At 64.7% G+C, this 27,266-nt stretch overlaps 6 protein-coding genes across 6 annotated transcripts in view; 3 read left to right on the forward strand and 3 right to left on the reverse strand.

The window, feature by feature from the left end:
* Nucleotides 1-470: 470 nt before the first annotated feature.
* CHLNCDRAFT_54884 (hypothetical protein) lies at nucleotides 471-2,796 on the forward strand (the record flags this gene model as incomplete). The annotated part of the gene is made up of 7 exons (XM_005843850.1): nucleotides 471-516; nucleotides 1,273-1,506; nucleotides 1,680-1,864; nucleotides 2,038-2,095; nucleotides 2,246-2,334; nucleotides 2,523-2,582; nucleotides 2,716-2,796. 7 exons carry the CDS (start codon nucleotides 471-473, stop codon nucleotides 2,794-2,796), a joined length of 753 nt encoding a protein of 250 aa, XP_005843912.1.
* A 4,650-nt stretch (nucleotides 2,797-7,446) lies between these two features.
* Nucleotides 7,447-8,990, forward strand: CHLNCDRAFT_139789 (hypothetical protein; the record flags this gene model as incomplete). The annotated part of the gene is made up of 5 exons (XM_005843851.1): nucleotides 7,447-7,880; nucleotides 7,958-8,133; nucleotides 8,242-8,370; nucleotides 8,544-8,659; nucleotides 8,811-8,990. The coding sequence occupies 5 exons, from the start codon at nucleotides 7,447-7,449 to the stop codon at nucleotides 8,988-8,990; spliced, it is 1,035 nt and encodes a 344-aa protein (XP_005843913.1).
* A 1,657-nt stretch (nucleotides 8,991-10,647) lies between these two features.
* On the reverse strand, nucleotides 10,648-13,564 carry CHLNCDRAFT_139790 (hypothetical protein; the record flags this gene model as incomplete). Its single annotated transcript, XM_005843914.1, has 12 exons — nucleotides 10,648-10,782; nucleotides 10,917-11,065; nucleotides 11,200-11,335; nucleotides 11,482-11,557; nucleotides 11,699-11,799; nucleotides 11,989-12,075; nucleotides 12,275-12,394; nucleotides 12,522-12,637; nucleotides 12,843-12,922; nucleotides 13,024-13,192; nucleotides 13,279-13,393; nucleotides 13,532-13,564. The coding sequence occupies 12 exons, from the start codon at nucleotides 13,562-13,564 to the stop codon at nucleotides 10,648-10,650; spliced, it is 1,317 nt and encodes a 438-aa protein (XP_005843976.1).
* A 6,748-nt stretch (nucleotides 13,565-20,312) lies between these two features.
* Nucleotides 20,313-20,858, reverse strand: CHLNCDRAFT_139794 (hypothetical protein; the record flags this gene model as incomplete). The annotated part of the gene is made up of 1 exon (XM_005843915.1): nucleotides 20,313-20,858. The coding sequence occupies one exon, from the start codon at nucleotides 20,856-20,858 to the stop codon at nucleotides 20,313-20,315; it is 546 nt and encodes a 181-aa protein (XP_005843977.1).
* Nucleotides 20,859-20,974: 116 nt separating this feature from the next.
* CHLNCDRAFT_139795 (hypothetical protein) lies at nucleotides 20,975-21,576 on the reverse strand (the record flags this gene model as incomplete). The annotated part of the gene is made up of 3 exons (XM_005843916.1): nucleotides 20,975-21,043; nucleotides 21,172-21,251; nucleotides 21,510-21,576. The coding sequence occupies 3 exons, from the start codon at nucleotides 21,574-21,576 to the stop codon at nucleotides 20,975-20,977; spliced, it is 216 nt and encodes a 71-aa protein (XP_005843978.1).
* A 384-nt stretch (nucleotides 21,577-21,960) lies between these two features.
* The window catches only part of CHLNCDRAFT_139796 (hypothetical protein), a gene marked incomplete at both ends in the record, with an annotated part of 11,486 nt that continues 6,180 nt past the window's right edge, over nucleotides 21,961-27,266 (forward strand). The window contains 7 exons of the mRNA XM_005843852.1: nucleotides 21,961-22,294; nucleotides 22,768-23,055; nucleotides 23,194-24,467; nucleotides 24,681-25,822; nucleotides 25,973-26,063; nucleotides 26,343-26,405; nucleotides 26,617-26,914. Of these exons, the coding sequence (XP_005843914.1) occupies nucleotides 21,961-22,294; nucleotides 22,768-23,055; nucleotides 23,194-24,467; nucleotides 24,681-25,822; nucleotides 25,973-26,063; nucleotides 26,343-26,405; nucleotides 26,617-26,914 (3,490 nt within the window). The remainder of the gene's footprint in view (nucleotides 22,295-22,767; nucleotides 23,056-23,193; nucleotides 24,468-24,680; nucleotides 25,823-25,972; nucleotides 26,064-26,342; nucleotides 26,406-26,616; nucleotides 26,915-27,266) is intronic.

A 27,266-nucleotide genomic window follows, 5' to 3' on the forward strand; every position in this document is an offset into this window, starting at 1 on the left:
GGTGTTGGATGGCGGGTTAAGCACAGGGTTGCCTGCAGCAGCAGAGGGCTTGCCTGTGAGCATCCTGTTCACCCCGCCGATCGAACAGGCGTGCAACAGAGCTGGCAGGCCTGTGCAGGGATGGTAAGGCAGCGAACTGCGGCAGCGAGCAGTCAAAGCTGTGTGGCGTAGCGCGAAGAGCACGCAATTGATTTTTCATGATCCCGCTGGCGCGACCCCCACCGGTGAAAATCAACTTCAAAAGCGGCTGCTGTCACAAACTGGGGAGTCCGGTACAGCGAGGGGAAGGGCGTTGCGTCCAGCACTGCTGCCAAGAGTTCAATGGGCGGGGCCAGGCACATCGAAGTAGGGCGATCGCGCAAATTTCGTGCATCCATAAATGGGCTGGCGCAGCAGCCGTAGCACAGCAGCCACAGCACAGCCGATGATATAGGCGTTGCACGGCCAATTTAGCAGTTGGGCACACAGCAATGACCGGCGCGGATCCCGGCGTCGATTTGGACGCCCTGCTGGACGGTGCGCCACCCTGTGTCTGAACGCCTGCCGAACGGGAGCCTGCTGCTGCTGCCCCGCAACAGAGCATCGCAGGGCCATGACTGCAGTTGCCCTCTCATCCGTGCAGATGCCTTGGAGGGCTTCGATCATGCTGCGGGCCAAACGTGCGCTGTGAACCCTAGGACGCGTGCACTTGGGGCAGCAGCAGGTGCAGATCGCGTTCTCACCACCCCCAGCTGTCCCCGCGTGCAGGGGCGGCCCCGCCGCAACCGCCGCTGCCGTGACGATAGAAGTGGGCGGTGGGCCAAGCTCCGCTTCAGAACCTGATGTACCAACAGCAGCTGCAAGCGCGCCAAGCCAAGGCCACGCAACCAGTGGAGGCACAGGCGGCAACGCCCGTGGCCTTGCATTTGATCCACTGGCCCGCCGCCGAGGCGCGGGTGCCGCCAGCGCAGAGCGGGGTGCGGCATCGGCGGGGCCCCGCCCCGCTGCCGGCAGCAGCAGCAGCAGCGGGCCAAGGCGCGGAGGAGCAGCTGCGATAGAGGATGTGGATGTGCTGGCAGAGGGCCTCTCCCAGCTTCTAGCTGAGCTCGCACAAGGTGGGCCCATGCGGAACCTGCCAACTTTGGTTGCCCTGCTTTGCAGCCCTGTGTCCAACACGTTTGGCAGTGGCATGCTGGGGCCTGGTCAGGTGCCGGCGTTGATTTGTAGCGTGCCCGTCCATGTGCGAAAGCTTGCGGGTCGGTTCTGAAGAACACCTGTTGCTCATCGCTGCAGCCGAGGAGCAGGACGCAGGCGCAGCAGGCGCGCCCGGCGGCGAGCGCGACGGCGCGCCACCCGCTGGCAGCGAGCAGGCGACCGGCGGCAGCAGCGGGGGCAGCAGTCGCGCGGCGGCGGCGGGGGCATCGCAGCAAGGTCGCAGCCAGCAGCGGGATCTGCATGCCACGCTGCATGCGCTGTCCCAGCAGGCGCCGAGCTTTGCCGACAGCGGCGAGCACCCCGAATCGGAAGGTGAGGGTTGGATACCAGCAGCACGCTAGCCCGGCCATGCATCGCTGGCTGTGGCCTGGTGCACCAGGGGCCTGCAGTTGCTTGCCTTTGTCAAGCTGCTCACACACAGGTTGCTGTTCCGCCCATCATGCCGCGCCGCCCCTTGCTCTCGCCGTCCATGCTGCTGCCTGCAGAGGAGCTGCTCCGCCTGCTGACACAGCACCTCGGCGCACTGGGCGGCGCAGCGGGGGTAGGCAGCGCGGCTGCAGGCGCTGGTGGTGGCGGAGGGGGAGGCGGCGAAGGGGCGGCCGCCGCGGGTGCCCCTCCAGAGATGGCCTCCTTAGTGGACACCATCATGCAGCAGCTGCTCAGCAAGGAAGTGCTCTACCAGCCCATGAAGGCAAGCAGCAGGAAGCGGGCAGCCGCTGTCTGCATGCTTTCTGGCAGGAAAGCAAACCACTGCGCAGTCCTGCGCTGCAAGTGTTGGATGTCCTTGCTGCGCTCACGTTCACGGTTGTGTTAAACTGCGCCGCGCTGCGCGGTTTTGTGCAGGACATTGGCGAGCGCTACCCGTCCTGGCTGGCGGCCAACAGAGACAAGCTGACGCAAGGTGCGCTTGGCGCTGGTGGCCGTCGCCCCTGGCACACCGCTGCTTGTTGCAGCTCTTGTGTCGTCCAGTCCTTGCTCATGCCGCGCCGTTTTTTGTGCCCACCCTGACGCCCATCCCGGCCTCTCTTCTCTGGCACCTCATTCCTTGCAGACGAGTACCAGCGGTACGAGAAGCAGCACGGCTTCATCCGGGCCATCTGTGCCATGTACGAGTCCACCCCCGCAGACTTTGCCCAGCTGGTCGACCTCCTGCAGCAGGCGCGCGGCCAGCGGCAGCGGGGGGAGAGGGCGAGGGCGCTGGCACGTGCAGGGCAGTGGGCCATCATGCTGCCCACGCATGGGGGCTGGCGCTGGCGCGACCATCGGTGCCAGCGCTTCACTTCTTGCTGGCCTTTGCCGATGTGCTTGCTGGCCTTTGCGATGTGCAGATGCAGCAGTGCGGGCAGCCACCGCAGGAGATCGTGGATGAGCTGGCGCCAGGCATGCAGGTGTGTGCCCCGCATGCCGAGCGCATGCAGGCACTGCTGAGCATGGTTCATTCAAGCGCTCGCAAGGCAAAAGCGCCTGCCTCGTGATTAATGCATTCTCTTGACTTGCATGTCCTGCGCGCCTGCTCTTCAGTTTGGGCCGGATGGCCTGCCCACGTTTGGAGGCGGGGAGGAGGGGCTGCCCCCGGAGCTGAAAGACTGCACGATACAGTGACGGGCGTCCATTTGCAGCGGCGCGCCGACAGGCTGCAGCGCATGCATAATGTGTGCCAGAGCAGGTGCCTGTTGAATGTGCGCGCTGCATGTAAATTCTATAGCAGGTGATGTTTCCTCTGGCGTAACAGACTACAGGAGGCGCTGGCGCTCCTAGAAACGTGACAGAGTTGGCCATAGTTACGGGCGTACTGCCAGCGGGTGGATTGCTCTGGGCCATCTTCTTAATCCATGGTTTAACCATTCCAAGTTTTCCAAGAATAAATTCCATGGTTTTGTGTTGTGCTGCTATGTGACTAATTGGCTCCCTCTTGCAGTTTGCTCCTCCTGCAAAAGCTTGGCACCACGCTCCCGCCTGGTGGCCTCTCTGAAGCCTCTCCTCTTCTTACAGCACGCAACCTCTCGTCCAGGGACCTCTTCTAAGTGTCAGCCAGGTGAGCAGGGCAGAGAGCAGACCTCGGCAGACCTCGGCAGGCTGGCTGGCGGCAGATCAGTTTGCCGCTCAGGCCGCCCACGCGCCTCGCTTACCGCCATCTTTCTTTTGGCAGGGTTCTTCCTGCTGAAGTCCATGATGCCTGTCCTGCATTGCAGAATGACGCAGGGCACTGCCATGTCGCTGGCATCGCGCGTGGCGCTTCCCAACCTTGCAGCGCACGGCCACCAGCGTGCCCATCTCCCCGGCTGGCGGGTTGGGCGGCAGCGCATTGTGGTCGCTGCGGCTGGCGACCCTCAGCAGCCGGAGCCAGGGCCTGAGGCTGAGCGCACACGGACAATCGGGCGCTCCTCCCTGCCGCCAGACCACCATGCCGAGCCCAATCCGCCGCCAGAGCAGGTGAGCAAGCAACCTTGACCACACCACTTACATTCCAAGAGTCTGCTCAATCCCCTCTCTCCTACTGCTGCCACTGCAGAATGGTGAGCTGCCACTCAGCGGGCAGGCCGCGCAGCTTCTTTCTTGCATCCGTAATCAGGACAGCATCAGCGGTGTCCTGCAGCAAGTGAAGGAAGCAGGCAGATCAGGCAATGTGGGGCTTCTGCAGTACAGCCATGTGACAGCGGCCATGGAGCAGATTTATACCATCAAGAAGAAGGGCAAGTGCAGTCAAGACGAGGTTGCGGCTGCCCTGGATGTGCTGAAGCATTGGCTGTCAGCCCTCACCCAGGCGCAAGCTCCAGGCGCCGGTAGCGCCCTGCTGGCTCTGGGGAACCTGGCAGCTTGCAGCCCGGATGTTTTCGAGGAGGCGCTTCTGAGGAACGGGAGCAGGCCAATCCAGGAGCTCATTGAGTATTGGATGGATGCGTGGCCCGGCAGCGAGTGCCAGGCCTTGGCTGCTGGCTTTTGTGGCGCGGCCAAGCTCGGATGGAACTTCTCCCTGACGAGCTGCAGCGCTTCACACATGACCATCTGGAAGCCGCCCTCTCCAGGCGAGACAGCGATGGCAGCCTGGAGGAGCGTCTGACAGCTGAGGCTGGTCTGCTTCTGATTCAGAGCTGGAGCATACTGATGGACGATCTGGAGCAGTTTGAGGACGCAGAGGCGCTGGGGGTTGAGGAGTACGGGTGGAGGCCTTTGGCTGCTGCTGCTGCACGCCGGCCCCACCGCGGCAGCGCCGACCAGCTGGATGTCCTGCTGGAGGTGGTGCTTCGGCGGCTGCTGAAGCAGGTGACAAGGCAGATGGTGTTCCCCGATGAGACTGCCAGCTCCCTGATGCTGGCACTGCTGCAGCTGCCACGCCGCACCCAGGCCATTGCCAGCCTCTCCAGCAAGCTCCAGGAGCAGCTCATGCTCATACCCGCACTTGCTGGCAACGTCACCAGCCTCATCAGGCAGCAGGACAGTTGCAGCGCCATCACGCGGCTGGTGCGTTTGAGCGCCATGCGCAGCAGCAGGCACCTGGGCGCTGCTCTGGACCGCATTTCAGAGCTGGGCATGACAGGGGCCGAGGAGGATGCGGCGGCCGCCTGGGCAGATTTGCGCCCTCGCTGCATCACCGTGTTGCCAGACATGGATGCCCAAGCCATTGCAGCGATCATCTGTGCTGGTGCTCAGTTTGGGTTGAGCGCTGCCGAGTTTATGGCGACACAGGCGGCGCTGACTGAAAAGATTGACGGCCTTGGCCGCAGCTGGATGGCCAAGGTGCATCCGGCGCTGAAAGCCCTGGCAGGCAGTAGTGCGGAGCTGGCATCAGCAGCGGACATTGAGCTTATCAAGAGAATTGATCGCTGGCTGCGACTGCGGCCAGGCAATTAGGCACGCTGAATGGTGTGCCCACCATGTGCAGCTCTATGAGCAGGAGCATTCCCAAGTTAAGCCAGCTTCATTGCGCAACCCCAGGACTACTTATCACCAATGTTCTCATTCGTACATTTTCTTTTTTTCTCCAAAATCGTAGTAGTTGATTGAAACAGAAACCCAGAAACCCCAAGTGTTTACATGCACAGTTTGACTTTGCACATGATTTGAACAGAAGCCATGATGCATATATGTAACTGAGTTTGAACATGTCAAACATGAGAAGAAGGCAGCCTGCCAGCTGCACCGCCTCGCAGGGCCGATTTGCCGGCGCCTGCGCCCCGCTGCGTGTGCTGTGCCTGCCAGGCCCCGCTCCGCCCTGCATTCCCGCCCTATGTGTTTGCTTTAAATGCGCACAATAGGTGCTGAATGCACCTGCTGGAATGTACAGTTCAAATGAACGAGCCCAGGACAGAATAATGTACTTACTCATACTTGCGTTTCGATATGTTGCAGAAAATCACTGAACTGATGCAGCAGCTGCTGTCGCCCCCTTGATCCTCAACCACATTGGCATAGGTGCGGCTTGCATGCCGACTTGGCTGGCTGGCATCATAGTGCGGCACCTGGGTTTGAGGAACCTTGTTCCTCAGACGGGCCGTGGTGGTAATGCCTGGTGGATGGGCTGCAGCAGCAGGTGCCAGGGTGCCGGAATAGGTCCATGCACCCCGATGGGTCTTGTATCGATAGGCATACTCCACAACCCCTCACCTGGTGCCTCCCGGGACATCTGCTGCCTACGTGCGGGTTCCATTGGCTGGGGGCTGCCAATCGGCTGCACTGGCACGCTGGCTGCCGACCCCAGCTGGGCCAACAATGTACAGCTCAAATTGCGCAGCGCATTCCGCTGCCTGTCGGGCAGCCAGTCCAGGTGGCCGGCGCTTGTGTTGAGGATGAAATGTAGCACCTGCCTCATGGCATATGGAATCTTCAGCCTGGCCCTTCCCATGCCTGCCGCCATCACGCTGCGGAACGCTGCGCCAGCCAGCCGCACCAGCTCATCAGCAGTTTGTTGCAGCCGGATAGCGGCATGATGGTCGACCGCCGCCGGGAGCCAAATGTCTGTTGGCGGGTGCAGATTGCTGTTCACCAGCTGCATCAGTGGACCTTCATGGTTTGCAAGCAGGTCTCTGGCTGCAAATCGTGCTTCTTGAAGGTACGCACCCTTAGCACAGCTGGTCACCTCATTGAGCGTGACTGCCAGATTCGCTGTTGAGCTGCCAGGCGACTGCAGCAGCTTGGTGATTGTATCATCAAGGAACAGTTCTGCAGCAGGAGAGGGAACAAATGCTGAATCAACATGTTGCAGGTAGGCCCAGCAACTAGCTAAAGTGGTAGGCAGGTGGCTCTCACCTACAATGCCCAGGCTGGCCCTGTGCATTATTTGGAAGTTGAACCGATCCGCCGCCCTCAAAATGGCCTGTGCGCGCACGGCCCACCACTGCAGCAGCTCGAATAGCTCGCTGCTGTGGCTGAAGCTGCCACTCGCCGCCACCGACAGCCCTCCCTTGAAGGCGGCAGTCATGGACTCGCCATGGTGCTGCAGAGCATGCTCCACCTGCTTGGGGCTGGAGCTAATCAGACGTGTGGCCACATCCATGGCTCGAATTGCCGCCGCTGCCGCCGCCACGTGCTGCCGCCAATCGGCATCTGTCTCAAACCTGCTGCTGCGCTCAGTGGCCTGCAGCGCGGCAACCCGCTGGCTGAACAGCTGCCACGCTGCTTTCCCAATCACCTCCACAGCCGGTGCCAGCCTGCGCCTGTAGGTTTGTGCCGCTGCCAGGCACAGCCTCCGCATCGCTGGATTTGTGGCCAGGCTGTGAGCCAGCTCTCGTGCGGCAAAGGAGTCGGTGGAAAACGCCTCCATCAACACAGCGGCCTGCCGGCAGGCCTCCTTGTCGTTCCTGTCAGCGCTGGCAAGCTGGCTGCACAGATGGGGCTCGTGGCCCAGCATGTCCTTTGCAAGCCTGCTGTTTGGGGGCAGCAGCGACGCGAGGTCGCATAGCAGCCAGGCGGCGGGGTAGGCGGTGCAGTTGTCGGCGCCGGTGTCTGCGCGCGCCTTGCCACCGCGCTTGGACGGGCCCCATGCGACACTGCCGCTGCTGCTTGTCTCGCTGCGGGGCTGCCCAGAGAGCTCATGAAGGCAGGAGAGGACGTCGTGGTGCAGCTCAATCAGCCCAGCCCACTCAGCTTCCTGAGCAGGCATGGCGACAGCAAAGAGCAAGCAACAAGGCTTGACATAAACTTGAGTGTTTGGCTCTTTTGAGCCGAAAACAACGAGAGTGCTTCCGCCTTTCCACCTGCTCCAAGGGTTTCGCCCAAGGAACCTGCCCATTCCTGCCCATTCCGCCTGTTGCCATGGCTTCCACCGAGCCGCTCCAGCGGCTGGAGCGCCTCACGCTGAGGCTGCTGCACAAGAGGCTCGAGCAAGCGCAGAGCGAGCACTCACAGCTCAAGGAGGCTGTGAGGAGCGAGGTGAATGAGATGCTGGAGAAACAACGTGCTGACAAGCTGCGGCGGAAGCTGCAGCAGCTGACGAGAGCAACGGCTGACCTCGACGGCCGCCTCTGCTATGGCGCCCCCCCTGGATGGGGTAATGGCGGCAGTGCCAGCTGCAGCGCTGATGGAGATTGGAGCAGCGCCTGGCTGTCGGGCACAGAAGTGTCATACACTGTGCAGCGGAGCAGCGGCGACGGGCGGTTGGAGATGACGCACAGCAAGTGCACGATTGAGCTCCAAATATATACAAAACCGTTTGCGCACGGCGGCATGCGGCAAGCCTTCTACGCAAGGTTCGCCTGATTTTGTTCCTGCCAGGGCAAGCTCCCTGATGAGCTCCTCCCAACCGGCTGTGCTGCCATGGCTGCAGGGACAAGTCTGGCGTGGGCCGCTATGTTCTCAAACGCGCCCTGCTGGAGAGCAGCAAGCTGGAGAAACGCGTGCGGGAAATGCACCGGGATGCAGAGGCCACTGCACTGAGCCAGCAGGCTGCGCTGGCGTACACCCAGGCCGTCGGCGAGGATGCTCCCATCTCATACCTGCCGGGTGCGGAGCTCGCTGCTGGGAGTCCTGCCGGGCACTGCGGGAGACCAGCAGGCACCCTTCCCCGACCTCCCCTCCCCTGCCTGCGCATCCCCTTTCTGCCTGGTGCAGCCAGTGTGGTGATCCTGCGGAGCAGCGCTGAGCCGGGCGGTACGGCTGTGTACATCAAGGAGCCCTGGCTGGACCCAGCCGGCGGCCGCTGGCTGAAGTGGACGCGCAATGATGGCCACATCTTCCCAGGTTTGCCCCGCCCTTGCCCCAACGTTGCCTGCCAGTGCGGCGCGTGCCTGCAGTGTGACAAAGCACGGGAGCCCAGCGCAGGCGCTGGCACTCTTGGAGGCACCTTGGCAGCGTCTGGGTTGATGCGATGTCAGGGGTGCCCGCTCATCTCCTGCCCTGCCACTGCTGTGCAGAGGGCAAGCTGGACGCAACCATCCAGTCCTTCACTCACTTCTCCCTGCACTTCCTGCGCCAGGGGCTGGGGTGCGACGCAATCGTGCTGGATGCACAGGCAAGCTGCGAGCGCGACGTTTGCTTTGTGGAAGCCAAGAACGAACCTGAATACTGCCAGTAATGCACGAATGAACGAACCTGAATACTGCCACACTTTTGGCTCAGCAGAGTGCACGATGTTGAGGTCTCCACCTGTGCTGACCTCCTTGCACCGCCTGCGTCTGCAGGGTGTGGAGGCGCTGTCGCCCTCCAAGCGGCAGTACACGCTGACGGATCCGGCTCTGTGCACGGCAGATAAGCGTTTTGGCCGGGCTGACCTGGGCTCCGAGGCCATCAAAACGTACATGGCAGCCCACACCTGCGGCCCACTCTGCTCAAAGGCTGGCTGCCAGGGCACGCGGGTGTGAGAGGCAGATGGCTTTACACGAGGTATGTAAAGACAGAACAGGCACGATTTGAGAACATGTGATGCAGAATTTATGTTATATAGATGCACATCACCCCAATTCATCCCAGCTTGTTATGAACTAATTAGTAATCAAAATCAAGATAGATAGACTACACTTAGATGTAGCTTTAATGCAACCCAATAAGCTTTGCCACAAGAATTTATATTTGTAAATATCAACTTAGACAACATGGAGACTCTGGAGCTCTGGCCCCAGGAGTTTTGCCAGCTGCATTTGCTGGGTGGCACCAAGCCAGCTGTCGCTCCCAAGCCCGCACTTCAGATCAGCGGGGAGTACACGACGGGCAGTGCCGCCCCCTGCGCCGCCCCGGAAGGCTTGCTGTTGCTGCCGGAGGAGTGGCCTGCGAGGAGTGTTACAGTTACATATGTAAACTCGAAACGCAAATTCCATTCATTCATTCAGCACACAGACCGGCCGCCTCTTGCTCGAGGGCGGCCCACTTTGGCCTGGGCAGCCCGGGCCGCCCTCCCCCCCGGGCGCATGTTCGGTGTTGGAGGGGTGTGCCCAGCGATAGGGGGGCCCTGAAGGCATGCGCCGAGGCCGGGAAGCGTGGTTCGGCGCTGCTGCACGCTTGGCGACTTGAACAGAACCGCGTGCCGCCGAGCTGCGGCCGCAGTTTCCGGCCCACGGTCTACGGCCGCAGCCACGGGACTCGGCGGCACGGCGTTTGGGCCCAAGCTTGCTGCCGCCGCCGCCGCCGTGCCCGGGGGGCAGCGCGGCGGCAGCGGCGGCACGCTGCGACGCCCCCGTGCTGCCGAGCTGCGGCCGTAGTTTCCTGCCAGAAGCCCACGGCCACAGCCACGGGACTCGGCGGCACGGCGTTTCGGTCCACGGCTTGCTGCCGCCGCCGTCGCAGGGGTGCTGCCTGCGGCGGCGGCGGCACGGCGTTTGGGTCCACGGCTTGCTGCCGCTGCCGCCGCCGCAGGGGTGCTGCCTGCGGCGACGACGGTAGCGCACGTGGCAACCCCCCGCGTTTCCTTGCCTCCCATCCACCAGACCCCGTCCTGCGCTTCACTTTGTTTCGGGAGGGGCTGCTCACTGCTCATTGCTCATTGCTCATCGCACACTGCTCAACGCTCATTGCCCTATATCCCACCCAGCCGCAGGACTCTACTGCCGCCCGCGCCCCGCCCCATCTGGCCGCTTGCGCGCCCCATCCCCCCTCGATGGGGCCCGCCCACACCGGGGCCTCCCCCCTCCCGCCCACTGCTTTCTCAACGGCCCCGAGCCGGGGCTGCCCTCATTGCATACATAGTGCGCCTTTCCCTGCTTTTCTAGTGACCTAGCGTTCCGCACTGCCGTTTGGCCAGCCCATGCTCCCGTACCGTTGCGTTTCTCCCCAATGCGCCATGCCACTTTGCCAGTCATACACACGTTTCGATGCGTGCCCTGTCAGCTGCTTGCGTTGCATGTCGCCTTGCTCCACCCCTGTTTTTATTGCTTTCTCTGCTTTCGCCCGGTTCCCGTCCCGTTTCGGCGGGGAGTCTATGTTGCAAGCTAGTTCTTGCTTTACCAGACTTTAAGCCCACACAAGCAAAAGGAGCCGAGCGCGCAGGGAGCACGTCAGCGGCAAAGCGACTGCTTGGCTTACAATTTAATCAACGCCCCTGGTCCCCTGGCTGGCCATGCTTGCACCTGAGGAGGAGGAGGTCCTGTAGGAGCGCCGCATGGAGCTGGTCACGCTGTTGACCACCAGGGGAAGAAAGTCGTTGGTCTGGTCGGTGTACGCCTGCGAGGCGAAGCAGGATGCACATGATGATGTAGGTCCCCACAATAGTCGGGCATGCCCCACTGGTCCCTGCTTGACTGCGGATGGCCTGCGGCAGGCACACCCCGCTGCAGGCGCGCGGTGCCCAGACTCACATGCGCCTCAAAGGCGGCGGCGCCGGGCGAGGCGGCGTACACGTCCTTGAAGATGCCTTGCATGATGTCGGTGTCTGAACGGATGCAGGCAAAGTGGTAGTCAATCCGGTTGGTCACCAGCACCTTCAGCAGGTCCTCTGGCACCAGGCCTGTAGCACGGAGAGCGGCATGGGGCGGTCGATGCGAGCGGCAACGGAGCGTGCGCAGGTAGGTCCTCGGCAAGCAGGAGAGAGCCGAGCTGCCGCGGAGAAGGCGGAGAGGCGTGGCGGGCGCTCACGCTCACCGTCTGGGTTGCCTTGAGGGTACCTGTCGGGGCCGTTGACGGGCCGGCCGTTGTGGTAGCGGTCGCTGTGGCACGGCGCGTCCCCAAAATGGATGAGCAGGCGGGTGCTGGAGGCCCAGGACAGCTCTGTCACTTTCTGCGGCAGCAGCAGGCGGCAGCCAGCCCGGATCAGATGAGCTGGCGCGGGTGACTGCTGGCGGCGGCTCGCATGGGATGGCTGGGGGCCTGCCAGCCGGTCTTCACTTCAGGCCGCACCAACCATGAGCACAACGTGGCGCGCACCTTGAGCGCGCCCGTGACATCTTCCGCGTTGCCTCCCCCGTTGGCGTTGACAGCATAAATGGTGCTGTGCAGGGCGCTGCAGGCGGGCGGGTTGGAGGGATCGAAGGGAGGTGAGACGCGGGTGGTAGCTGGGAGAGGATGGCTGGCAGCACACGCGCGCGGCGAGCATTTGCTTCCGGCGACCCTCTACTGCACCGTGGCATATCGGCATGCCGACCATGTCAGATCTTGCCTGAAGCTGTCCTTGTCCACAAAGTCGTGCACCACGTGCTGGCCATCGCCCGCCTCGGCGCCAAAGTCGCGGTAGCCCACAAAGGCCTGCGGGCTCCACGGCACACGGATGGAACGCGGCACAGATCAGGCGGGACCGTCAGTGGCATGTGCGTGAGGAGCATGCAGAGTGCGCGGGATGCAGCGGTGACGCCCTACTCCAGGGCACCCCTGGCTTGAAAGGCCGTGGGGCCTTTCAAGTTGTGTTGACGGCCTGCAGGGCGGCGGTGCCCTCACCAGGCGGGTGATGGCGTCGGGGTGGATGGTGGGCGCCAGGGACATGATGGCCAGGGCCTGCTGCTTCACCGCCGCGATGCACCTGCCCTGCGCCAGTGCAGGGCCAGGGCGGGCGGCAAGCGCAGCCGAGCGCAGCTTCACGCTGCAGAGCCGCCTTCCACCGGCAGGCCAGAACCCAGGCTGCCACGAGCAGGGACAAGAGCGCAGCATGCTGCATTCCTTGGCTCGGCATGGCCGCCTGGCATAGGCACACAGAGCCCGCCTCTCCCGTGTGCGCCCGACTCACCATGGAGCCGGTGCAGTCCACCATGACGCAGATGTCCACGCCGCGCTGCTTCACCGCCAGGTGCGCCTTCCTGAGCTCCACCTGGCGCTGCAGGTCGGCGCTGGTCAGCGACAGGCTTGCCTGCGTCGTGGGCGGCGCGCAAGGGCGGGTTGTTGGATCCATCAGATTGTGCTGGCAGGCCAAGTCGGTCAATGCGCAACACGGCCCAGGCGCGAGGCACAGGCCCATGAGCGGCGGGGGCACGCACCAGGTCCGCGCGGCGTCTGGCGCTGGCGGCGAGCGCAGAGTCCAGGGTGGTGCTGCCGCTGCCAGCGGGGCGGAACCGGGAGTCCAGCCTCATCAGGTCGTTGCCGGTGGCCAGCGCTGCAGGCATGGGCGAGGGGCGGGGTGGGCGACAAGGAGCAGGAGAAGGTGGGTTGGGTCGCCGTCAGAGTCGCGGGCCAGCCAGTCGGCAGCCTCGCCCAAGCAGCGGCCTCAGCGGCCGCGCGTTCCTCAGCAGGCTGCGGCACTTGCCTTCCTTCATGATGTCATTGTCCTTCTCCAGCTGCTCAATCTGGCGGCGCAGTACCTGCTCGGTCGTCGGGGCATCGGCGGGGCGGGTGCGGGGCTCCAGGGACAGCAGGCGCAGGCCCGCCGCGATCCTCAGCTCTGCAGGCGGTCCAGAGTGGCGGGCAGAGTGAGAAGACGGGCGGGCACTAGGCAGGTCCGGTAGCTCTGCTGCGACCTCGGCACTGTATTTATCACATCACTTGCCTTCCTTCAGCCTGGCATTGTCCGCCTCCATCTTCTCCAACTTGTCCAGCCTCCGCAGCACCTGCGCCAGCGGTGGCGTGCTGCTGGCGCTGGTTCCGGCCACGTCGACGTCAGCCTCGCTGCTGGCGGCTGTGGCCTGGCCTGGCGAGCTCGTGGCAGCGTGGTCTGCGAGGAGGGGAGGTTGGCACGTCAGCTGAAACGAAAAAAAATACTTGGGTTGGGTCAGGCGAGAGCAGTGCTAGCGGGCGGACCGGTGGTGGCCGCAGGCGGTGCCGAAGCGTTTGCAGACTCGGCTGCCGCCCTCAACGCAGCCTCCTCCCGAGCAATCTCTGCCTCCAGCTCCGCCTCGTCCATGTCGTTGAAATCCTGTATTCATGAAGGGTCAGGAGCCTGGACATGAGCAGCCACCTCGTCTGGTTGCTCAACCTCGCTTTGCTGCAAGCGCTGCACGGTGCTCTGGCGCTGCCCAGGCAGCTGCTACATGGGGCGGGTGAGGCCACTCACCTTCTCGGAGAGGTAGTCCCAAGAGTTGGGCATGTTGCCAGCTGCTTCAGCTACAGGCCGCAAGCTGCACACTGCTTCGGAAGGTAGGAACGAGCTGCTGCCCCTGGGCCTTTGGAGCGACACCAACAATCTTTCCTCCCGGCAGGTGGAAAGATGAGTGGCAGGCCCAAGCAGAGTGAGGCTCAACTAGCTGCTGTTGTTCTCCAACGTAAGCAACCCAGCTACTGACATGGCGAGCAAACTGACGCTGGGCTTCCTGGTGCACAGGCTGCTCAGCTGCTCCCAGGTGAGCTGTTCGTCTCTGGTTGAGCAGCTCCAGCATGCTCTGCTCTGGCTGCTTAGCGCTACATGTGCTCCGCAGGCAGCAGCCGCTGACGGCAGCCCTGCCTCCCGCAAGCGGCCGCCCGCGGTCGCCTGCAGGCGGAGCAGCGGCGTGAGTACCTCTCGCAGAATGAAGGCGTGCAGAACCTGCTGTTTGCCACGCTGCACAACCTGCGCGCCTTTGAGCCAGGCAAGTAACTGCATGTCTTCTGTGCGCATCGAGCACATGCCGAAAGGGGCAGTGGACCCGTTGCTGTGCAGGCAGCATTCAGCGCGGTGCCCAAGACAGGCGTGTGGCACGCCTGCTGGCCTGCCTGGCGCTCCAAACAGCTGCCAGGTCACCAACCGACCAGGCAAGCGAGCGCAATGCCTGCCACGTGCTGCCCACGCTGTGGGATCGATGGACTCAGGCTCATGCCATTCACCAACGTACCTGAGACTGCCCCCGCCGTGGCTGCGTGCAGGCCAAGCTGCTGCATCACGTGTGCCGCTACTCGGAAGCGTATCTCTCTCTGCTGCTGCCACATGCCGGTGACAACCGAGTAGCACAGCTGCTCAGCACACTGGCGCGACACGGCACCCTGGAAGATGCTCTGCCCGATGGGGCTGCCGCACTCGACTACCTACAGCTGCTCACAGCGCTGGCCAGGCAGTTGGGCGACATGTGGTCCGGTGCTGGCGCTGGCGGTGGAGCGCAAGCGCTGGCAGAGGGGCATGCTGAGCTGCTGGCAGCCGTGTCTGCCTCCATGGTTGCGGCAATGGCGGTTATCGAGGGGCAGGCACGGCAGCGCTTGGCCGATGAGCTGTGCAAGAAGAAAGGCCGGAAGCCATCTCCCGAGCGGGTCCAAGAGCGCGTGGAGCAGGAGATCAGGTGCGGCTGCTGCCAGAGTGGCCATGCAAGGTTGGCAACCTCAGAGGTTGCTCGCCTCAGGGGCTAAGTAAACAGCAATGCATGCATTGCTGTTTACTGCAATGCATGCATTGCTGCGCAGCCCCACCAGACCGCAAAGCTTCGCCCGACCATTCTTCCTGCAGGGAGGAGCTGCCAGCTGCCGACATGAAGCGCGCGATTGACGGCAGCCGGCGCCTGGCAGCGCGCCACATGCGCCACCTGCTAGGCCACAGCCACAGACACTGCAGTCCGCTGGTGGTGGCTCTGCTGCAGCTCGATCTGCTGTCAGGGAGGCTACCCCCGGAGCACCAGCCTGAGAAGCAGGGTTCCATGGGATTCGTCCTTGCACATGGGTGAGCATGTGGCCTTGCTGCCTGTTTGCCTTCTCTGTTTTGCTTGCCGCTGCAATTGCTCGCAGCCAGCATGCCGCCAGATTAGTTTTGGTGCCATATCCAAGACAGATGTTATTCCCTTTGTCGCAGGGATGTGCTGGGCTTTGCCCTGCATGCCCGCCTGAGTGCAGTTCTGGCGCCAGAACTGGCGCCGGCAGGCTCAGGCGGCGGCGGCTTGCAGCTGCTGCAAGCGCTCAACACTACCAAGGCAGCTCTGCGCTGCCTGCAGATGGGAGCAGCCAGCGGCCTGGGGCTTGCAGTCACGCGCAAGCAGCACCAGAACGGCAGTGTTCTGGAGTTTGTGGGGGATTTGCTGCTGAAACCCCGGCCCGGGCGCTGGAGCACATCAGCCGGCAGCGGCAATTCATGCCTGGAGCTTCTGTGGAAGCTGGTAGTGCAGCGGCCCTTCCTCGGGAACGTCACAGCTCGCAAAGCATGTGACATCCTGCTGTGGACGCTGTCTGCGCCGCTGCCAGACCTGGGCCCCGTACTGCTGCCAGAGGTGGCACACACCTGCTGCGCCACAGAGGTGGCAGGGCACCTGGAACGCATGCTGGGCGGCAGGAAGGCGGATGGCCGCTCGCCCCCTGCCCCACTCTTCGCGGTGAGAGCCCCTCACTGCCAGGCGAGGATGCTTTATCCTGGCTGTGGTCCTGGTGCTCGTGTGCAACCAACTGCCTTATCCACTACAACGTATTTAGCTGGCCCCCCTTGTCCATGCTGTGTCCCTGCAGGAGCTGGCGGTCGCCCTTGTTGCCAACCACACGTCCCTGCGCTCAGCTGGGGGGCGCCCCGGTGTGGCCGAGGTGGGACGGCTGCAAACGCTGCTGGCAGAGCTCGAGCGGCGGAGGCAGGCATCATGCAGGGGAATGCCGGCTGCGCTGGAGCCTGGGCAAAGGGGACAGTGTGGTGGGCAGGCTGCCGGTGGTGGCGAGTCTGCGCTGGACCAGCTGAGGCGCTCCAACAAAGGCACCAGCCTGGATGGCCTGGATGGCGTGCAGCAGCCAGCAGGGAGGCACACAGACGGCATAGTGGCCAGCAAGGAGAGGCGACTGGCCCAACTCAAGCAGCAGCTGGCACGGAAGCGAGCAGCTTCAGCGCCGGCAGCAGAAGAGATGGCACAGAAGGCGGCGGCAGAAGCTGCGGCAGAGATGGCAGACAGAGCGGCGGCGGAAGCAGCGGCGGCAGATGCAGGGGCGGCGCATTTGACAGAGCAGTCGGACAGCCCCAGCGCGCTTCCCTTCATCGATGCTGGGATTGCTGGTGGCTCTTGGGGCCCCGAGCAGCAGAATTTCTTCAACGACGAGATCAGCAAGGTGGCACATGAAAAGGCCTGGGCTTCAACGGCTGAGCAGTATGAGGTCAGCTACGCAGTGCGCGGCCCGCCACCGCTAGCGCTGGCAGCCAGCCCTGGCTCATCATCCAGCTTCACCACCGAAGCTGCGCCGCAGTGCGCCTGGGCAGCACCAGGAGTGGCTGAAGAGGAGCGCATGCGCGCGCAAGCGGAGAGGAGGGCGCACAACATGCACCTCCACAGCATCCAGCCGTTGCCCTCAGAGCGCGCGGTGCAGAACAGTGCGAACCCTCTGTTGCTCGAGGCGGGGCAGGGCCCGCACCAGTTTTATGACACTACCCCCGCCAGCGCAAGCTCGGCAGCCCCCCTGCCTGACAGCAGCGCCGCGGCATTGGACCCAGCGGCCGCGGGGGTGGCCAGCGGGCAGCAGTGCTGCGGAGACACCATGGAATGTGATGAGGCTGGTGCTTCAGAGGACTGGATAATATTTATGGATGAGGATGACTATGACAACAGCAGCCCCCCAATGCAGTCGTGAAATGCGCTTTGTCTTGCTTGTTCCTGTTCACGCACTCTATTTATTCTGCTTTAAATTGAACTGCTTGTCTCGGATTCACTTTGCCACATTTTGATTGATGCATGGGACATGGACACAGGCTTTTCCCAGCAATGTAAATGAAAAACTGTATGTGGCCCCACTGTGTGGCCTCCACGCGCCAACCCGCCCGGCGCCTGCGCCCCGCTGCGTGTGCTGTGCCTGCCCAGGCCGACCCCCCGTCTCCCTGCTCTCCCGCCCTATGTATTTGCCTTTGAATGTGCACAATAGATGTGCAGTGCACCTGAGCGGCGTCCTGAACAGGCAACGCACGAGGCATCGCGTTTTCCCGGAGGAAACGCCCAGAGGCGAGCTGCAAGGTGCGGCAAACCGTGCAGAGGTTGCATGCAGGGTCTCTGCGCGCAGGGGCGCGCTTCGTGAGGGTGCGGTGCGGTCTTCACTGCCGCTGCGAAATGCAGTCGCCGCCGCCGCTGCCAGCAGTTCATCTGTGTTGCTTGTGTGGGCTTAAAGTCTGGTAAAGCAAGAACTAGCTTGCAACATAGACTCCCCGCCGAAACGGGACGGGAACCGGGCGAAAGCAGAGAAAGCAATAAAACAGGGGTGGAGCAAGGCGACATGCAACGCAAGCAGCTGACAGGGCACGCATCGAAACGTGTGTATGACTGGCAAAGTGGCATGGCGCATTGGGGAGAAACGCAACGGTACGGGAGCATGGGCTGGCCAAACGGCAGTGCGGAACGCTAGGTCACTAGAAAAGCAGGGAAAGGCGCACTATGTATGCAATGAGGGCAGCCCCGGCTCGGGGCCGTTGAGAAAGCAGTGGTCGGGAGGGGGGAGGCCCCGGTGTGGGCGGGCCCCATCGAGGGGGGATGGGGCGCGCAAGCGGCCAGATGGGGCGGGGCGCGGGCGGCAGTAGAGTCCTGCGGCTGGGTGGGATATAGGGCAATGAGCGTTGAGCAGTGTGCGATGAGCAATGAGCAATGAGCAGTGAGCAGCCCCTCCCTAAACAAAGTGAAGCGCAGGACGGGGTCCGGTGGATGGGAGGCAAGGAAACGCGGGGGGTTGCCACGTGCGCTGCCGCCGCCGCCGCAGGCAGCACCCCTGCGGCGGCGGCAGCGGCAGCAAGCCGAGGACCCAAACGCCGTGCCGCCGCCGCCGCAGGCAGCACCCCTGCGACGGCGGCGGCAGCAAGCCGTGGACCGAAACGCCGTGCCGCCGAGTCCCGTGGCTGTGGCCGTGGGCTTCTGGCAGGAAACTACGGCCGCAACTCGGCAGCACGGGGGCGTCGCAGCGTGCCCCCGCCGCCGCCGCGCTGCCCCCCGGGCACGGCGGCGGCGGCAGCAAGCTTGGGCCCAAACGCCGTGCCGCCGAGTCCCGTGGCTGCGACCGTAGACCGTGGGCCGGAAACTGCGGCCGCAGCTCGGCGGCACGTGGTTCTGTTCAAATCGCCAAGCGTGCAGCAGCGCCGAACCACGCTTCCCGGCCTCGGCGCATGCCTTCAGGGGCCCCCTATCGCTGGGCACACCCCTCCAACACCGAACATGCGCCCGGGGGGGAGGGCGGCCCGGGCTGCCCAGGCCAAAGTGGGCCGCCCTCGAGCAAGAGGCGGCCGGTCTGTGTGCTGAATGAATGAATGAATGCCGATTTAGGGTGTCCATGACATTCAAAACGCAATATCAATTGCAATGCAGGAAGCATTGATTTCACAGTCAATTAACGCCACATCCATGCCTCGCCACAAGTTTGTTGTCAGCAACCGGCAGCTGTGCGGCGATGGCACGCACCTGGCATTCACCCCCCTGCCCCAGCTGCACGGCAAGTGGGACATTGACGCCGACACCGTTCAGCTGCGCCTGCGCCTGGGAAGCTCACCAAGCGCGGCTCATTCCGGGACGATGAGGGTAAAGGTAAAGGTAAAGGTGGGGAAGAGCCTCCACAGGCTTAACTTCCCGGTTTTAACGTCTAGCTTTAGACCATTATTTGATCTGCCCGACGCGCCAAGTGCAGTACCCCCCAGCAGTAATGAATGGGTCCCGGGGAAGCCTGTGCCGAAACCTTAGCGATTCTATAGGCGTTCCCTCGATAGGCGTTCCCGGGAGGCAAGTAGAAACACGTGTTACGGCACGGCAGGCTTTCGCTCTGGCTACGCCGCCAACTGACCCCTGCACTTCCAGCAGGGTTTGTGCGGTGGCACATGGGGCTGGGGTGTGACGGGGTGACAACCTGGGACAGCCCGGTGGCGCTGCTGGAGGGCAGGCGGCGGCCGCTGGCGCCGGCACCCGACCGGCTGGGGATCAACGGCAGCGCCTTTATCGCCGCCTCTCGCAGATCCGGTGAGCCGTGGCCTGGTCATCATGAGCTCGCAGCCCTTGTTCGTTAAGCAGCAGCAGCGTGCCAAGAACTGCAATACTATTCCAACAAGCCATCGCAGGCGCCTGGACCTGGCGCCTCAGCGCGTCGCAGCACCGGGGCCTGCCGCTGCTGGACTCTTCCTGGCAACCCGTGCTGCGCCAGGACCAGTCCCGAGCCACAGATGTCACCCGCGCAGCTGCGGAAGTGGAGCTGAGGCAGGGCCCGGAGGCGTTTGGTAAGTGATGCGCTGCTCAATGGAATCAGCAGGCTGTAGACAGTGTACCAACCAGATGGCACATCCAGCATTAGCGGCCTGGCAAGCAACAAAGCGTTGCATGGCTGTGGTTTCATACTGGGCATCAGGTCTAGCCGCCTGGAGGAGGTGCGGCACCAGGACCTCTTCAGCCTCCTGCGCCTCAGGTTCACCCTGCAGGACCAGCAGGCCACGGTGGGTGCCAGCTTCAGACAATGGTGAAGAGCCAGTTGCAGACCACCGCCAGCAGAACCGAACAGGAAACCGGAAAAGATTGTGGCCGCTGTGTGCCATCGGCGAGCTCCCACCCACCCGCCCCTTGCATCCTCCTGCCTCTCCATCTCCAGGAGGTGTACTGCAAATACCGCACAGAGTCGGAGCAGGAGCGGCCCGAGGTGCAGCTGGCGTACGACCCCTGGCAGCAGAGGGCCAGCTTGTCGGTGGAGTGGTCGCTGTGAGGGACAGGCAGGCTGAACAGTTGAGACGAGAAGCTGTGCACAGGCTGTGGCAAGAGGCAGCCAGGATGGCAAGATGCGCAGGCCTGAGGCCCTGTCGGCAAGCATGTCCGGCAGGCGCCATCAGAAACCATACATTAATGCAACCCAATTTCTTCTTCAATTGTGCGGGTGCAGAGGACTCCACCAGCCTTGCTCGACTGTCCAGTCATTGTTGTCACAGTTGGCCAATGCTAAATGAACCATGCACGCTGGCCAAGACTGTGTCAGCGCTGGGGTTCCGAACCTCCTGCCTCCCCACTACTAGCGCTGCCACTGCTGCCGCGCTTGCCCAGCATCTCAACGCCAACCGCCAGCGCCTCCTGCTGCAGCCTGATGAGCTGCCGGCGCTGGTCCGGGTTCAGCTGCTCCAACAGCTGCTCCGTCATGTCTCGAGATCCGCCCGCGATGGCCGCAGTTATGCTGGCCAGGTTGCCCTCCTGCTGCTGCTGCTGCTGCGGATATGCGCTGCCGCTGCCCCCTGCACCGGCGGGCTGCTGCTCGGGAAGCGCGCCACCAGCCATCGTCGCCTGCTGGTCAGCCGTGCCTCCCAGCATGGCAGCATACCGCTGCCACTCGGTCGCAAAGACGCGCCACTGCTCCTCTGTCGTCTGGGCCTTCAGGTGCCGCCGGAACTCTGACAGTACATAGGCGTCCCCCATGCCGCGCATGGGGGGCGGCAGTCGCCCGCGGTGCAGGCGCAGGATGCTGCGCAGCAGCGAGAGGAGCGCCGCTGCGCCCTCGGTGCCGCCGACGGCCGCAGGCGACGTCATGGCTGCTGGTGCTGCTGGTGCTGCGTGGTGCTGCTATTCAAATGCTGCTGCTGCTACTATCCTGCTGCTGCGAGGCCCGAAAGGCGGCTGCGGCACAAAGGGTTGCCAGGGCTGCTTCACTTGGCGGCGGGCGCGGCTGCGCTGCCCGTCAGAGCATTCAGCTGCTGGCTCTCGAACTCGACTAGCTGCAGGGGCAGAGCTCGGCAGCAGCGAGGGGAGTGCATCAGTTTGCGCTCCGTTTTCAGACACAACCACCCTGGCAAGCGACTGGCAAGCAGGAGCGAGGTCACTGGCGTGCCGTGGAGCAGCACACCTGCTGCTCACGGTCCATTTCAATGATCAGCGGAACCACCAGGATGAGGAAGGTCGTGCCTGCGATCCACCCAGCCTTGCCTGCAGTCGGGGGAGTGAAGAAGAGCAGAAGGTCGGCGAGCGGCCAGGTGGGCGGGCAGCCAGTGGAGTTGGACTGTCAACGCTCGCGGAGCCTCAAATGCGCTCGCAGGCGCCTCAGTATCTCGTACAGCGCAGGTAAGGGCAGGCAAAGGGCCTCCGGCAGGGTGATTGAGGTGTGAATGGAGCTGGGGCGAAACCCATACCCCATCTGTTCGCGCAATACATGCATCCGACCCGCCGCAGCTCTCTGCTGCGCACCGGTGCTCTTGACAAGCTTCTTGAGGCCGCCAGCCACGGTGCTCAGCACCTCCTGCGCGTTGGCCATGCTGCCCGGATGAGGGAGGTCTCGGTGCACTGGGCCGATCAGCGCTGCGCGCTTGGAGCAGCATTGGGAGATGCCGTACTCCTTGTTCTGTGTACCTGCGCACAGTTGGAAATCCGCCCTCATGCGAGCTGCAGCTGCAGCATTCAACGCATACGTCCGATCATTTCATGCCCGCCATCGCAGTGAGCTTTCAGCCGCACCCTAGGCGGCACAAGGTGAAAATTCCACCACCCCCTACCGGCGCGCATCACCAATCGCATGATCTCCTGCTTAGGAGTCCCGGGCGTGCGACACCACGGCAGCCGCACCTACAATGTTTGCTCTCGCCTCTGCAGGCTCGTATGCGCTCCTTAAACACGGGGCCCTGAGGGCGCAGCGGGCCCCATGCAGCCCCGCATTGTGATCGACTTCGACGCGGCCGACGATGACGACGATGGCGGTGCCGACTCGCTCCGCGCGCCAGCACGCACCCTCTCCGCTCCGGCCGGCGCGGCGGCGGCGCAGGGAGATGCAGCCGGGCCTGCGTCTGGCGCGGGAGCCAAGCCTGCCGACATGCTGCGTTCCATCCAGAACATGCGCCTCACCCTGAAGCGCCTGGAGCAGCAGAAGGCGCTGCACGCGGCGGGGGCGCCACCCGCCCTCGGCGGAGGGGCTGCGACAGACATGCTGGGCAAGCAGGCCACGTTGCAGACGCAGGCAAGCTGGGCTGGGGAGCGCGGTGCACGAGAACAGCCTTCTCTGCCACCTGCCTGCATCTGGTCACTCGCACAGCCCCGCACTCGGGCTTCCAGCTCCCTTGCTGTTCCCCGGGCCGATTGCCACTTCCTGTGCACCCACTTTGTGCTGCTGCGCCGCATTTGTACCTCCCCCTGTTCTGCAGATGGAGCGGCTTCGCCATGCCATCGAGCAGAAGAACAGCCAGGTGGGGGTCTGGAGAGGGGCAGGGTAGATGCATGCCCTGGTACTTGCTGCGACCAGGAACAGTAATGCTGCGACAGGAACAGTAAAGTATTAACCAGGACCAGTAAAGTATTCACTGCCACTTATTTGGAGCGAGGCCATGCTGGTAGCCTTGCCTAGACTGAAAGTTGAGAAAAATAGCTACCTGCTCGCCACCCCCTGTTTGACTTGCACTGCAGCTGCAGCAACGGATGCCCAAGGCAGGCATGCCTTCAGCGGCTGCTGTCGCAGCATCCATCGGCCGCAGCCAGACGCCCCCGGCGGGCCCCGCTGCACCGAGCGTGGCGCTGGGTGCAGAACCCGCAGCGCGCCTGGTACGCAGCAACAGTGCCGGCAAGCTGTCAGGCATGGCGACAGGCGGCGCGGCACCATCAGGCACAGGGGCAGCGGCCACCACCACGCAGGCGAAGCGACAGCAGCTCGCCAGCAACCCGCCCTCGGCACCCAAGGCGCAAGCGCATGCCCCACAGCAGCAGCAGCAGCAAGACCCCCTGCAGGACAGGGCGGAGGGGGACAGCGGTGAGCTCGCAGCGCGCATGCTTGCCCTGGCAGACCCAGTGGCGGCAGATTCCCCGCCTGAAAACTGCCTCTCATCTGCTGTGTCTCCTTGCCGCTGGCATACTCACGTGCTGACGCCACTCTTTCTGCTTCCGACAGGGGAGGAGGGGGAAATTCCGGCTGCGCCTTCCAGGCCCCAAGCAGGCGGCGCCCCGCAGCAGCAGCAGCAGCAGCAGCAGCAGCAGCAGCAGCAGCGGGAGGCGGCCGTGGCGGCTGGCGCCTTCCTCCAGTCGCTGCAGCATCCGCAGGCGCAGCTGGCGGTGCCGCACCTGCAGGCCATGGCGGCGCAGCAGCCGCAGCTGCTGATTCCCATGCAGCACGGCCTGGGGCAGCAGCAGGTGATGCTGCTCGCACCTCTGCAACAGGTGTATGACGGGCAGCAGCAGCAGCAGCAGCAGCAGCGGTTTGGCCACCATCAGGCGCCCCCTCCAGCCGGCACACCGCCCACCTCACCCCTGGTGGCTGCCCAGCAGCAGCAGCAGCAACCCCAGCTGCAGCAGCAACCCCAGCAGCAGCAGCAGCAACAGGCCCCGGATCGGGAGGACCCCCCCGAGCAGCATCAGCCACAACAACAGCAGCCGGCGCCGGCCAGCACGCCAGGCGGCAGCCCAGCGGGTGACCCGTCCCAGATCCTCACTGCCCCGCAGCTGGTGGCGCTGATGCCGGAGGCGACCAAGGCTCAGCGGCAGGAGTATCTGCAGTACCTGGCCACACAGGGCGCCGCGGAAGTGGCGGCCGCTCGGCAGCGCGCTGGCGCCGCGCTGCGCCGCGCCGCGGACAAGAAGCTGGCGAAAAAGAAAGCGCAGCAGCAGGCTGAGCAGCAGAAGCAGCAGAAGCAGCAGAAGCAGCAGAAGCAGGCGCAGAAGCAGCAGCAGCAGGCGGGGGCGGGCAGGGCGCCGACGACCGTGGTCGTGTTGCCCGCCGCCGCAGCTCGCAGGGCGGCACACAATCCGCCGCCCTTTGGCTCAACAGCAGCTGCTGGGCGCGCAGAGTTTGCAGCTGCGCTGCCGGATGCGGACACCGGACCAGCCCTGCTGCAGGGAGCAACGGAGGCGCTGGCTACCGCGCGCGCAGCAGCTGCTGCTGCCGTGGCGCGGGCCGCTGCCTCCAGGGCGGGCGTGGGGGTGGCAGGCAGGGCGCCCCCCATGCAGCCTTCAGACCCAGCCAGCCCTCTGCCGCAGCCTGCGGCAGCGCATGCCGATGCGCCTGTGGCCTCTGCGGCAGACCCCACGCAGAACGGCAGCAGCGCCAGCCAGCAGCCAGGCCCCGGCGGGGGCGGCGGCATGGCTGCGCTCCTGCCGCGGGGCCTGCTGCAGACCCTTCTGCCCGCGGACCGCCACCAGGGAGCAGCTGCTGAGCTGGAGAGCACCCAGGTGCGTGGATGGGCGGGGGTGGCTGGGCACCGGTGTGCTGTGGCCTTGCCCAGCCAACGCCGCCTGCCTGAAGCGGTACGGATACTCCTCACCTCCCTCCCTACTGCCCTCAATTGCCATCTCCGGAGGGCTGCGCTTGATAACCCACTTCGGTCGCTCACTTGCACACCAGCCTACCCACCAAGAAATGCCCATCCGCCGCTCCTGCCGCAGGCGCAGCAGCGGCAGCTGCTGCTCCGCTGCGCGGTGCTGCAGCAGCTGCTGGCCGATTCTGCAGAAGCCTGGCAGCAGCTGGCCCTGCGTGAGCGGCAGCTGCAGCAGCAGCTGGGCCGCCCCAAAGGCCAGGAGCCGCCCCAGGCTTTGTTGCCACCCGCGCCCGCCGCCGCCGCCGCGGCAGTCGCGCCGGCCGCTGCCGCCGCCGCCCTGGCCGCCGGCCAGCAGCGGCGGCAGCGGCTGATGGCGCTGGAAGCTGCAGCGCAGGAGCAGCTGGCGGCCCTAGCGCCAGCAGGGCCGGCAGCAGTTCAGGCGATGGAGATGGATCAGCAGGAGCAAAGGACAGCAGGCGAGGGCGACGGCGAGGGCGAGGGCGAGGGCAGGCAGGCGGCTGGCCCTCCGCCAGCGGCGGCGGCGCCGACCGCGGCGCCAGCCAGCACACCTGCGTCGCCGGCTCCGGGCAGCGGCGGCGAGCAGCAGCCGCAGCCGCTGCTGCCGGAGCCTGCGGCTGCTTTGCCAGCGGCGCCAGCGCTAGCCTCCCCAGAGCCCGCCGCTGCGCCTGCAACTGAGGCACCTGCCACTCGGCAAGAGCAGCCTGCTGGCCCTGCTGCCTCAAATCAGCAGCAGCAGCAGGCTCCGCCCCGAGGCACCCCTGCCAACAAGCGCAGCCGCAGCAGGAGCGCCAGCCGTGGGCGCGGCACGCAGCTGCGGCGGAGGCTCAGCGGCGGCAGCAGCCAGGGCAGGCGCCGCTCGCGCTCGCCCAGCTCCAGCAGCGGTGCCTCCAGCAGCAGTACCAGCAGTAGTAGCGGTACCAGCAGTAGCAGCGGCACCAGCAGCAGCAGCGATACCAGCATCGGCACCAGCAGCAGCGGCGGCACATCGCCTGGCAACAGCCCACGCGCCAGGCCGCCGGCCCCGGTGCAGCCACGGAGCAGCAGCAGGGACCGGCCGCCGTCTGCCCGGCAGCAGCGCCTGGAGCTGCTGCGCCGTCGGTCCACCACCCCCGACGCGGCTGCCCTGGGCGCAGGGCGCAGCAGCCTGCGCGCTCCAGCTGCGCCTGCCGCTGCTGCTCCAGCCGGCGAGGGCAAGTCGGTCAGCGGCGGTGGCAGCGGCGGCAGCAGGGGCCTCAAGGTCCCCGAGAGGTGCGCCCAGCAGCCGCGCGCCTGCTGCCGCAGCTGCGTTCTGGTGCTTTGGGTCCGGCCCTGCTGCTGCTTACCTTCCATCCAGATTTCTGCGCATCAGCTCAGCAAGCTCGCACCATATATCCACTCACCTCCCGCATCCTTCTGCAGCGTGCGCTCGCTCTTCCTGCTGGCCCTGCGCCGCTGCTGCAAGCTCTGGCACTTCCCCTTCTCGGCGCGCCGCATCGAGGGCCAGATGGAGGTGAGCAATGAGCAGGCAAGAGCCCTTTGGCGGCCTCCTCGGCAGGAAAGACAGCTGCCGGCCCGTTGTCTCCCGCCACCGCTTCGCGGCTGGCGCGGGATTTTTGAACTGTTTTGATCCTTTTTCTCCATCAAAAGGGATCAAATCAGGACGTGCAGACCTGTTTGTGAGCCGCCACTATTGTTGATGTCCTGGCAGCACACAAGGGTGCCGCTGCTGTCCACGCTTGACAGACGTGCCTGCATCGCCGCCGCCTGCGCCTGCTGTGGCTTGGCGCAGGGCCTGCAGCGCGGCTTTGTGTGCCGGCGGGAGCTGGGGGCCCCCTTCTTGCAGCTGCTGCTGGTGAGCGGGCCGGGCCGGGCCGGGCAACGGCGGCGCACACCCCACAGTCTGCCTGCGCTGCGTGCTGCACAGCTGTTCCTGCATCCATCACCCCAACCTTGCGCCCTGCGAGTGATTTGCGGCATCAGCGGGTCGCCTTCCCGGCAGCTGCTGTGTTATGCTTGCCGCCTTCCACTGCAGCCGCCGTGCCCGCCGCGCTTTCCACCTGCAGGCCATGCAGCGCGAGGGCCACCTGAAGCTGGATGCCGCCTCAAGCTCCTCAAGCAGTAGCAGCTGGCGCGTCACAGCAGCCCCGAGCGCGGCAGGCGCCAGCGGCAAGAGCGGGAACGGCAGCGCCGCCGCGGCTGCGGCGCCCGGCAAAACGAGCGGGAGAAAGAGCGCGCCGGCAGCGGCGGCGCCATCGCCGGCCAAGGGGAGCGGGGCCGGCGGCAAGGACGGCGCGGCCAAGCCCTCGGCAGCAGGGGCCAGCAGCAGCGACAAGCAACCGCCCGCGAAGGAAGCAGCGGCAGGTGCCTCAGGTGACAAGCATTCACCTGCGAAGAAAGCAGCGGCAGCAGCGGCGGCACAGGGTGCGCCTGCAGCTCCCCGGCAGCAGCAGGAGCAGCAGCAGGGGCAGCAGCAGCAGGAGCCCGGCGTTGCGCGTCTTCCTCCCCCGCCGCTTCTCCAGCTCCCCAACAGCGCACAGGAGCGGCCCCGACCTGCTGAGCCAGCCGCTCCTGCTGCTGCTCCGGTGCGCTTCAGCCTTCGCCCCGCCAGCCGCCAGTCTGCCTCCAAAGCGCCGACGCAAGCAGCGCCAGCAGCAGCGGCGGCCCCTGCTGCTGCGCCTGCTGGCGTGGCGGAGCCTGCAGCCGCGGCCAGCGC

Source organism: Chlorella variabilis, assembly GCF_000147415.1.
Source record: "Chlorella variabilis unplaced genomic scaffold CHLNCscaffold_26, whole genome shotgun sequence".
Taxonomy (NCBI): Eukaryota; Viridiplantae; Chlorophyta; class Trebouxiophyceae; order Chlorellales; family Chlorellaceae; genus Chlorella; species Chlorella variabilis.